The following is a 12,289-nucleotide window of genomic DNA, read 5'->3' on the forward strand; positions in this document are numbered from 1 at the left end:
TTAATCTTTCTTCATATGAAAGATTTCTAATTTGGGGAATTAACTTAGTCATCCTACGCTGGACACGTTCAAGTGAATTTATATCCATTCTATAATATGGCGACCAAAACTGAACTGCATAATCTAAATGGGGCCTAACTAGAGCAAGATATAGCTTGAGAACCACACCAGGTGTCTTGTTACTAACGCTGCGATTAATTAATCCAAGTGTCCGATTTGCCTTATTACGAACATTTATGCATTGATCCTTTTGTTTTAAATTCTTACTAATCATAACTCCCAGATCCCTTTCGCAATCCGACTTCGCAATCACAACACCATCTAGCTCGTATCTTGTAACTCTATCATCATTACCTAACCTCAGAACTTTACATTTATCAGCATTAAACTGCATCTGCCAATCCTTTGACCATTTCAAAACCCTATCTAGATCAACTTGAAGTGATAGTGAGTCCTCCTCCGAATTAATTTCCCTACCGATTTTCGTATCATCGGCAAATTTGCAAATGTTGCTACTCAAACCTGAATCTAAATCATTTATATATATTATAAACAACAGAGGTCCCAGGACAGAGCCTTGAGGCACTCCACTTACAACATTTTCCCACTCTGACTTGATTCCATTTATACTAACTCTCTGTTTCCTTTGGTATAGCCATGCCCTAATCCAGCTTAATATAGCACCCCCAATACCATGAGACTCTATTTTTTTAATCAGTCTTTCATGTGGCACTGTATCAAAAGCTTTGCTAAAGTCAAGGTATACAACATCGCAATCCTTACCACTATCAACTGCCTCAACAATGCTAGAATAAAAAGATAACAAATTTGTTAAACATGAACGGCCATTTATAAAACCATGTTGCGACTCAATTATTAATTGAGTATTAAAGCAAGGATTACAATGGTAAATTTGTATGGCTTTGGTACATATGTTGAGGGATTGAGAAGCACTAGGTACAGTGCTTGTTTCAAGCACTAGGTAGGAGACTATGAAGATGAAATTAGGTACTTTTTGGTTTTATTTTTGAATAAGGTAAAAGTTTGACAGCTTTTCAATTCGTTAGGGAGTGAGTTCCATACCTTAATTTACATAGAGTATTTAGAGATATTAAGTTTGACTCTGGGAATATCAAAGATATATTTATTTCTGGTGTGGTGTGGTTATTAAAGTCAAAGTCATACCTTTATTTGCATAGAGTGTTTACAGAGACTTTCGTTTATATAAATAATAAGTTTGACTGTGGGGATATCAAAGATATATTTATTTCTGGTGTGGTGTGATTATTAAAGTCAAAGGTACGCTTGATTATTCCAAGGGCTTATTTAGCGTTTTTAACTGCTGCTCCTACCTGTTGTGCAATTTTCAGTTTATCAAACTGACACTAAAAAAATTAGCAATTAAAAAAAAATACTACTGACCATAGAAAACGTCCCCCCGCCACAGTACCAGAAGCGACCGTCTGACGCCATCACCACAACAACCTCACAACAACCTCCGGGCGCATCCGATCACACGATCGTCGTCGCCCCTAACTCAACAACAATAACCTCCAGAGGGTATTTAATCGCCGTTGTTAATCGAGGAAAAGCTTCTTGCAGGCAACACGTATCATAAAAAGAGGAGGATGTTGTGGTGATCCCAGAAGTTGTTATGAGGTATAGTCAAATCATACACGGGCATCATTACAAAGGTTGTTTTATAACTAAAAACCATATATATCTGGACAGGTTATACATACTCAGCTTTGTTTAGGTTGGGTTGGGTTGAGTGGAAAGCACACCATGCTAAGGGTCTCTGTAATTCTGGCTGGAGTTTAGTAGTAAACTAATTGAGAGTTGGCCTAATTTTAGCCTTTGAAGGGCTAAAAAGGGAACTAAATTTAGTCATACTATGTCATTACTCTTCAAACAGATCTAACCTATCACACAAGGTTAGCAGGCTAAGCTATCACTTTAAGCAGATCACAGTTGACTTGAGAATGGTCCAGGACGGATCAAAGCGTCCTCGTCCCTTCACTTTCTAGTGTGTGGTTTGGTCAATAGATCTAACCTAGTAAAATTAACACTTTTGAATGCGGAGTGTGAGCGCAGCAGACTTTGACGTCATGCTCTCTGTGGTGCGGGCGAGCGTGCAGTCGAGCGTGCGGCGACACCGAAATGTGTATACTCTTTTCAATTTTCTTACCTTAATTCTCATGCTACGTCGTTCGTTTTGGTATCATTGTGTTCACAATAGAATTCACTACAGGTGTATATGTATATAATGTCCAAAATTATATTCTGACAGCTGAGTGGACAGCGCTTCGGATTCGTAGTTTTAAGGTTCCGGGTTCGATCCTCGTTGGAGGCGGAAACAAATGGGTAGTTTCTTTCACCCTGATGCCCCTCTTCACCTAGTAGTAAATAGGTACCTGGGAGTTAGACAGCTGCTACGGGCTGCTTCCTGGGTGAGTGTAACAAAATGGAGGCCTGGTCGAGGACTGGGCTGCGGGGACGCTAAGCCTCGAAACCATCTCAAGATAACCTCAATATAGGAGATAAGGTGTGTACATATGTGCCATCACTTTGACATATCAAGGTAGCATCTAGGGACATTTGTGGATACTACATCAGTCAGAGTGAGCACTTTTGGGACTAGCCAGTAACTGAATGGTGATTGTGCAGATAGTTTTGCCCTTTGAGGGATAGATCCTTGATCACTATAACAAGCTTCCTGTTACTGAGAGCAATATTCCAGTATAGCAGATAATGGAGCAGATACTGAGGTAGGCTTATAAACTTGATTGGTTTACCCCAACAGAGTCATGTACTTTACCAAATACTGTACTGTAATTCTTGGTTTTATTTTCAATGCTCATGCATTTAACTTAGAGTATGTTTTGATTAAATGTAGAAAAGTACAAGAAGCAAATTTGCTACCTCAATTTTTCTCTCCCTTAGGAAGAAAGATTTTCTTTTACTGTACTGTATAGAAAAAGTGGTGAACAAAGTATTTACTGTACTTCTAGGAGTGTTGCCTTGTTCTATCAGTAGCTGTATACTAAACCTGAAGATATAATTTTTTACTAGAATAATGCACTGAATTTCTGTATACTTGTTGCCTTATACATTACCATTATTATCATGAACAAGAAGCTTGTGAGGCTTATCATGGGCTCTCCTTAGCCAAGGCTGTGCTGTCATTCTTCCAGTTACTGGCTAGACCCAGTAGTGCTTAACCTGATAGTGATGTCCACATCATCTGCTGTACCATGACTTATTATACATTTCATTGAACTTATGCCTTGTGTTAGACTATACAGCTTATCACTTATACTATATTGAAGATTTGAAGAAAGATCTCTGCCACTGAATCATTAAGCTAAATATGGTTAATAATCATACTGTAGTTTGCAACTTTAGAAAACATGTCTGTCTACAGTTGTGTCATCAAACTTTTGTTTTTAATTAGCCATGAGGTAAAGAATTTGGGTGGGATTAAGCACATATTGTAATGTGAGCCCTTCGTTAGGTGCAATGTAGTAGCTTGTTACTATTGTCAGGATGTCTCATTACCCAAAGCTACCCAAAGCCACTCAAAGCTTCCTGGCATTACATTAGTAATGAATAAATATGATATATTTACTCATTATAATGTTGGTGCTGAATGTAAAACATGGAAAAACATATTTTTACTCTGAAAATGTATCATTTCATAACGAAATTAGACGAAAATAAGCTGCTGGTGACACCAAAGCAAGTCAACAGTCCAAGCGACAATGTTATACTTTTTCAGAATAAAAATATGTTTTTCATGTTCTACATTCAGCACCAACATTATAATGAGTAAATATATCATATTTATTCATTACTAATGTAATGTCAGGAAGCTTTGAGTGACTTTGAGTGGCTTTGGGTAGCTATTAGATGGACCGCTATTGTCATGTTATGTAAAATAGGAATTACATATATTTTTGCTTACTGTTATATGGATATTTGAATAATGTTCAAGAAAGCTTATTAGAAACATATGTAATTAAATAAAATGTCTTGTTTCCTAGTTAATGTGCAGGCCAGTGTTATTCATTAGTACAGTATAAGTAACAACTACACCATGTACTGGTACATAATTGGCAATTCAACATTGCAGGTTGTGAGAATTGTTTTTAAAATGTTGGAATATGAGAACCAGATGTTGCTGGATCTTTTGCACGAAGATGGCCTCCTTGTTGCAGCCAAGTAAGTACTGTACTGTACTGGCATGTTTCTGAATGTACAATCCAATTCTGAACTTACATGGGGCGTAAACTGTGCAGATCATTATAATGTGCTTTACAGTAAATTTAATGAAGCACAACATATTTTGCTCAGTCAGAATTTGAATTTACACAGGCTTGCTAGGTGAAACAAGTCAGTATTAAATGGTTCATCTTATTACACAAAAGCACCCAAAGTACTCTGCCCTAAACACTGTGTGTTAGTGGCTTTGCAAGGATGTACCACTCAATTACCAACACATACACTCTCACAACCCACTGTACCTTCTTTTATATATTTTAATAAATAAAAATACAAAATAATTATGCATATAATGACCCCTTTTGATTCTTGAACAAGTTTACTTAACAAGATTTGGGAGTGGAGTATTACACACAGAAATCACAATAGCATCATGCATCAATGAATAAATCCACAAGGGCTGTGATGAGGGTTCGAACCTACATCCGAGAGGATATGCCAACACTGTCAACAGCTTATTAATGTTGTCAACAGCTTATTGACAGAGCCCGGGTGCATGGAGGAATTGTGTAAAACCCTGGTTTGTCTCTCAGAGAGACTGCAGGATCTGTGTGAGGGCAGATGAACTCCCGGTTGCAATTCTTTTGACTGAGTCGCAGCACAGTCAATTAAGGCGTGTCTGGGATCCTCTCAGACGTAGGTTTGAACCCTCATCACGGCCCTTGTGGATTTGTTCGAGTGGAGTATCTTTTGCATCTTTAATATATCAGAAAGTGTTCAGTAAAAACTGCTTTAGAGTCTGTTATTAAGTACTACTAAAATTATTTATAATGTGTGAATATATTTACTTTAATTGGGATTGTCAAAATCATTTTATTATTCCAAAATATGTTTCCTGTGTGATATCTGCAATTTGCCTTTGTGTAATGGCTTGAAAATTATGTGACTACAGTACAGTATTGTTATTTGACCCATGTAGCCTCCTAGTGGTAGTACAGTATTTAGTACTGTACTACTGTACAGTACTAAATACTGTACTAAATTTAGCATGATAAAAGGTTGTGCAGTCTTGTTTGAACAAGAGTGCCTTCAGTAGGTTTTTGTACCATCTGTAACTCTAGGGAAATGCTTGAAAATCTTCCTGTTGGGACACTGGAGTTTGTCATCCTGTCAAACTGTGCATGATCCTGTCCAGCTAACACACCTTAAGGAGCTGCAGAATAATTTGCTCCATAAGGGGCTTATCACAAACTTGGAGCTGTATTTATAGCTGCATTTAATTATACACAAAGAAATCACATTAACATGATGTATCGATGAGAAGATCAGTAGGAACCATGAGGAGGATTCAAACCTGCACACTGGGTACACCCAAGCACACACGATAGACCATTTAACCACAATGTGCTAAAAGCAATGCAACCTGGGATTCAACTGAATCCTCTAGGAGTCCAGAGGCTTCCACTGCAGCCCTGTCAGAGATTCACACATAGCTCACATTCACTCTGGCTGTGGTATTCAAATGTTTTGTATAGGAGTTCTACCCCTACTGCTTCTCTTCAAATACACTAAGAAATCCCATTAATCATATTACATACAACAACGGAGAGAGATTTATTAGCTAATACTGTATATTAAAAACATTATTCTCTTCAATTTTCACAGAGGCCTGGGTCTTGAGAGAATTTTGGAAAGTTTGATCACTGCTTACAATGACCCTGGTAATTTGGTTATTGTAATAGGCACCTCTTCACGTGAAGAGGAGTATTTGTTATCTCAGTTGGAAGGTAGAGGAGTCACTCCTCTCCCACGTTGTGTTACTGCCGACTGCTCTGTGGGTGAGAGGTTAGTTCCATTCTGGAGTTTTGGGTTTTGTGGCATATGGATCTCAAATGTATAAATGTATTGTATATAGTAATGCATGAAAATGAGGTATACAGTATTAATTAATACTCTTTATTTCAAATTCTTATCACATACTTCAGTTCTGGTCCTGCTATTTTTTTAGTGGGATTTTTCTTGGTTTAATTTTTATTTCATGCTGTTCTGTAATATAATATATTATGATACTGCATTATTAAAAGTATGCTTGATTTATGATAAATATTCTTGAAATGCAATGGTTATTGAATTTTCCAAACCTCTTTTTAAATAATTATTCTTTCATTTGTCCATTGTTGGATGTACAGTACAGTACTTAAATTGACTAGGGCCAGTAAGCAATTACAGTTATTACACCCTCATTATATTTTATGTATGTAAGTAAAATGCTTAAACTTTTGTTCTCACCGTTGTCAGGAATTACATTTGTCTTATAAATTGTCAGCCTTCCTTAAACACTGATTTTTTAATAGAGATATGGATGCTTGCAGATCACAAATTTACCATCAGGGTGGAGTGCTATTTGTTACGTCACGAATAATGGTGATGGATCTGCTGATGGAACGTGCTCCTATTGAGCTTATTACAGGTTAGAACAAATCCTTTGTACTCTAAAAACTCTGTCTAGAATTTTTCCTGTTTCAGAGTTGTACAAGTAACTACAGTACTATTCTGTATTTTCTGGGGGGGAGCCCCGTCGGCTCCCCGGAGCTATCCCAGGCTGATATGCTAATGTCAGACTTTGGCATCAGTCATGTGTATGGAGTTCTTAGGCCTACCGGGGACCACGGCCAGAACCGGGCCCCCTCAGAGAGGCAAGGGGAGCAATGGCCTATAGAAGCCCCCGTGTAGTTGGAAGCATTCTATGTCTGCCATCGACCGGAACAGGCACCCAGAAAGGTAAGCGCCCCAAATCAAACCCCTATTCTGGTTAAAATTGCTACCAAAAACCGAACTAGTGGATAGAACTCCCCAACCGAAAACAAACAAACTAGTGTGACGTCACACACTGCCGCGCCGCTGTCTGCGCAGCTCCCCCCTCCCCGGGAGGGGGAAGGGGGAGCCCCAGACCCCCCGCGCCGGCTACCCACACCTCAGTTCTTGAGGCTGATGCTATAGGCGATGGTCGTGTGCTCTGGCTCCGGTGTCGCTACTGCACTGTGCTTTGCGTGTGGTGTTAGTTTTGTGGGTGCGAGAGCCAGGAGTTATCTTCAGTACTCGGGCTGCATGCGCCTAGGGCTGTCTTCCCTAGGTGCCCTGTAAGTACTGCCCTTGGGGCTTGGGGCCACCTTCCACAGGCTCCTCGGGGTCTGCCTCTGCTGGTCCGTTTTACCTTTCGGTTTTTCGGCCGCCTGTTGGGCTCTTGGGTGTTCTGTTCTCCCTTGTTACCGGCAGGTAAGAGGCAGTTTGCACTGGTAGGGGCGCAGGGTGCTGCTCAGCTTGTATTTCCCGACATCGCGGCCGGCTCTGTTCCTTGGGGTTCGCTGTCCTCTTGCGGGGTTTTGTTTTTCTTTTTGTTTTTGCCTGGTAGGGGGTTCTGTCATTTTATTCAGTTTGTTTTTGCCCTTCCACTGTTCTCCTCGGTGGCGCCCCCTGCTAGGCCCCCGTGAGTGTACACGTCCCTGGGGTTCAGCTTTAGAAGTTCCTGTACCTCTTTCCCCCGGTTCGGCTGTTGCTCCAAGTCCTGACTCGCTTAGAGACTTACCGGGGGAGAGTTGTCCTTCTGGCCCCTTGGTGGCCGGCCCAGCCTTGGTTTCAGGCGCTGGTTGCTTGGTGTCCGAACCCGAGGGTTTTCCCGCGGCTCCGCCTCTTTCAGCAGATCGGGCCGGTACGTCACGTGGCTGGTTCGATCTTCTCCTCGAGTCTTCGCGTATGGTTTTTTTGACTCGAGTCTATCATCATCTCTATGGTGAACAGGTGGCCTCCTTGTTGGTGTCCCACCTGAGGGCTTCTTCTCGGCGGCAGTATGAAGTTTCCTGGCGGTCCTTCCGTTTCTTTTTGCGTCTTCGTCGTGTTAGCTCCTTGTCTGTTCGGGTGGTCTTGTCCTTCCTCTCGTGGTTGTTTCAGGACCGTCATCTTATGCCTAACACTGTCGCTTCGTATCGTGCGGCGCTGGCGGAGCCGCTTCAGCTTGCTTTCGGTATCGATGTTACGTCTGCGCCGTTTCGCAAGCTGTCTCGTGCATTGTTTCACCTCTGGCCTGCCTGAGCCGTCCTGGTCTTTGGACAGAGTGCTCGCTTTCCTTTCATCTCCTCGTTTCGTTGTGGCCCCTTCGGTCCAGGATTGTTTTTCCAAGGCACTTTTCTTGTTGGCTTTGGCCTCTGGGGGTCGGGTAGGGGAGCTTCATGCTCTCCTCCGGCGCAGGGGTTTCTGCTCTTTTGGTCATGGTGATTGTTTTGTTCGTTTGCAGCCGTCTCCTTCTTTTCTGGCGAAGAATGAGACTGCTGCGTTCCGGAGGGGTCCATGGGTGGTTGATGCTTGGTTGGTTAGGCCGGGGGGTGCATCATGTTTTGTGTCCGGTTGCGGCGCTTCGCCGTTATTTGCGCGCCACAGCTTCTGTGTCCGGGGACGTGCTGTGGGTTGATCCGGTTTCCCTTCTTCCCTGTTCGCGGGTTCGGGTCTCTCAGGTCGTCCGCAGGGTTATTAGGTCCAGCCAGCCTGCGGTCTATCCCCGTGCCCATGACGTTCGTAAGTTCGCGGCTCTTGCTGCCGTCTTTGGGAATATGTCTTGATCTGATATTCGGGCGCGGGGATTTTGGCGGTCGAACAGGGTCCTGGCTGCTCGTTACCTTGTGAATGTCCCTGGGCCTCGTCGGGCCTGTGTTGCTTTGGGTCGGCGGTTGCAGCCAGTTGTCTCGGCTTCGAGTTGAGGGGTGAACGACGACCGCCTCCCGGGTAAGTCCCTCTTTTTCTGTCTGTGGGTAGTTAGCTCCGGGGAGCCAACGGGGCTTCCCCCAGAAAACCAGCATTGAATGTAATGAAACGCCATTTTCTGGGTGAGTCCCGGAGGCTCCCCGGCATCCCTCCCTCCCTCCGGTCGGCGGTTTTTCGCGTTTTTGACATCCAGCCTCAAGAACTGAGGTGTGGGTAGCCGGCGCGGGGGGTCTGGGGCTCCCCCTTCCCCCTCCCGGGGAGGGGGGAGCTGCGCAGACAGCGGCGTGGCAGTGTATGACGTCACACTAGTTTGCTTGTTTTCGGTTGGGGAGTTCTATCCACTAGTTCGGTTTTTGGTAGCAATTTTAACCAGAATAGGGGTTTGTTTTGGGGCGCTTACCTTTCTGGGTGCCTGTTCCGGTCGATGGCAGACATAGAATGCTTCCAACTACACGGGGGCTTCTATAGGCCATTGCTCCCCTTGCCTCTCTGAGGGGGCCCGGTTCTGGCCGTGGTCCCCGGTAGGCCTAAGAACTCCATACACATGACTGATGCCAAAGTCTGACATTAGCATATCATCCTGGGATAGCTCCGGGGAGCCTCCGGGACTCACCCAGAAAATGGCGTTTCATTACATTCAACGCTGGTTTTTTTGTGTACTAGTATGATATAAATATTATTTATGATTTTAAGAATGCTCACCTTACAAACTTCTGATCTTGTTTATTACCAGAATGGTGGTCATTCTGAATAGCTGAGCTACGTTTTATGAAATTTGGAATGTATAGGCACTCCTAAAGATGTTTTAGATTGCTTATTTTTATTATTTTCCTCTGACATAATTGCCCAATTGTGATAAATCCTAATGTGAATATTTCTCAAGCCATAGTATGTTGCTTGAGGAATTAAGTAGCCCTCCTCTAATCTTTATGTTTGGAATTTTTGTATGTGAGTCTGTCATCATTTGTATGGTGCACAGGTGGTTGAGTTGTTGATTCCACCTACATCTTTCTTTACAGCAGCGTTTTGAAGTTTCTTTGCTCTCTTTCTTCTTTCTTTGTTATTTGTTGTCAATTTCAGTTTAGGTGGGTTTGTCCTTGTCTTGGTTGGCATCCTATGCATTATACTGTCACCTCACCTTCTTGGTTCCCTGTTCCAAGGCCTGTCTTTCTCCAGCTGTGAATTAGCCAGCCTACGGTCTACCCTTGGGCATGCAGTTTTGTAAGCCCCGCCTGAGCTCTCTTCTTCAAGAGTTTAATTTTCGTTTTCCTCCCTGGTAAGTCTTGGTTTCCTTAGTCTTTGTGATTAATTAGCTTCATGGAGCTACCATTCAGCTCCTTCAGAAAATAAGCATTCAATGTAATGAAACACCTCTTTCTGGTTGGGCCTTGGTGGCTCCCGGGTCCTCTTCCCCTGTACCGAGTGTGTGTCAGTTGTGTGATCTTCAGCTCCAGACTGAGGTGTGTTGACATTGAAGCTGATAGCTCCCGGTGGTGCTACCACCTGCTGGTGGCCAGTTGTAACTAGAGGGGTTCAAACTAACTACTGGGTGAATTGCTTGCAAAGTCATTTGTTCCATTTTTTGCTTCTCTGTAAACCTTGCAGTTGTCTATTTTACTTTGCTTGCTTTCTGAATGATTCCTTGGTATGGATGATCATAAAGAATCCCCATCTCTCATCATCCCTGTGAGAGGGGCCAGGTTCTGTCTCAGGTCTCCAGTAGGCTAGTCAGGACGCCTATGGCTGATATGACACGTGTGTGTGGTGCTATTTCATTTCCTCACTGTTTTGATGACTCCAGGGAGGCCCAACCAGAAATACTCATTTTATTGCATTCAACTGTGTTGTTGTTCTTTTACACAGATGGTTACAGGAACAGATGATTCTAACTTTCCTTTCCTTTTCTTTTATCATAGCTCATGATAAAACCTACCCACTAGTTTTCTCTGGAACATGACCCAACAATCAGTTGAGAACCAGGGGCCAAATTCACAAAACAGTTACTCAAACACTACATCTTTTCTCAATCTTTGGTGGCTTTGTTTACAATTATTAAACAGTTAATGAGCTCTTCAGCACCAGGAGGCTGTTTATAACAATAATAACAACAGTTGATTGGGAAGTTTTCATGCTTGTAAACTGTTTAATAAATGTAACCAAAGCCGTCAAAGATTGAGGAAAGATGTACACGTTCATAAGTACTTACGTAACTGCTTTGTGAATCTGGCCCCAGGCACCCAGTTACTGCTAGGTGAACAGGAGCAACAGTTAAGGATTGGCACTCAAACACTCATCCCTGACCAGGACACAAACCCAGACTAAATCGCTTGTGAGGCACTAGGAAATTGTGTTACCTCAGTAACTTCTGGAGGCAGCACTGGAGCGACTTGATTTCCATCTCCACCTCATCCTTGAAAAATGTGCGGCGAAAAAAATGTTGACCTGCCTTAATGGTGTAGTACTTGAGCTTGTCTTAGGGAAGAGTAGGTCACTAGATAAGAGAGCAACCAAGTGGCCTGCTCAGTAAAAAGCTTATTATCTCCACTCGAAACCTTATTTTTTCAGTTAAATTCTTAACCAAGTATTTTGAGGACAACTTAAATATGAGGTGTCTGAGCATGCATCTCTGCTTTAGAACTAGGAATGGGTTGTTCGGTGTTTGATTTTGAAGATTTTAATGCATTAATTTTCTTGCATTATCTTGCCGATAGAACTACGACTATAATGTAACGTGTATAATTTTTCTCTTCAGGCATAATTGTATGGAAAGCGCACAAGATTTTGGAGTCTTGCCAAGAAGCATTCATCCTCAGATTGTATAGACAAAAAAATAAGGTATGGTGATAATGACAAGTTACAACATTTTTATTCACACTTTTTGTTGGAAAACCTTAAAGTTGCTTGATTTACATGACAGCCTCTGTAGTAGCCATGATGGGGATGGAAAGGCCTCTTCATTCTCCTTGATGAACTTTTATACAGTACAGTACAGTGGAACCTTGACTTATGAATGCCCCTATTTGTGAATTTTTTGAGTTATGACTCCAATTGCATCGGAAAATTTGACTCGACTTACAACCTTTGCCTTGACGTTGCGACTTTGTTGATACACGTATGTGTCGACGGAGCGAGTGGTTCCTGGTGGCACAAGCAACCCCACTTCAGTTTATCAGACCGCCCGCTTAGTGACGATCGCGCTTGAATTCTTTGTAAAGAATTTAATTTTTTTTAAACATAAAAGTAATTATTATATTTCATGCCATGGATCCCAAGAAAGTCAGTGGTAAGGTTCAACCTAAGAAAACACATGTGT

General features: G+C 42.3%; 1 protein-coding gene across 2 annotated transcripts in view; it reads left to right on the forward strand.

Annotated features, from left to right (window-relative positions):
• Nucleotides 1-1,499: 1,499 nt before the first annotated feature.
• Nucleotides 1,500-12,289, forward strand: part of mei-9 (DNA repair endonuclease XPF mei-9) — a 44,259-nt gene continuing 33,469 nt past the window's right edge. Inside the window, exons 1-6 of one of the 2 annotated variants that reach the window (XM_069321632.1) lie at nucleotides 1,500-1,659; nucleotides 2,291-2,545; nucleotides 4,133-4,221; nucleotides 5,887-6,066; nucleotides 6,594-6,691; nucleotides 11,729-11,811. In XM_069321632.1, coding sequence (XP_069177733.1) covers nucleotides 4,154-4,221; nucleotides 5,887-6,066; nucleotides 6,594-6,691; nucleotides 11,729-11,811 — 429 coding nt within the window. In that variant the 5' untranslated portion in view covers nucleotides 1,500-1,659; nucleotides 2,291-2,545; nucleotides 4,133-4,153. The remainder of the gene's footprint in view (nucleotides 1,660-2,290; nucleotides 2,546-4,132; nucleotides 4,222-5,886; nucleotides 6,067-6,593; nucleotides 6,692-11,728; nucleotides 11,812-12,289) is intronic. The other variant, XM_045729021.2, reaches the window with a different exon arrangement.

This window comes from Procambarus clarkii, chromosome 10 (assembly GCF_040958095.1).
Source record: "Procambarus clarkii isolate CNS0578487 chromosome 10, FALCON_Pclarkii_2.0, whole genome shotgun sequence".
NCBI classification, from domain to species: Eukaryota; Metazoa; Arthropoda; class Malacostraca; order Decapoda; family Cambaridae; genus Procambarus; species Procambarus clarkii.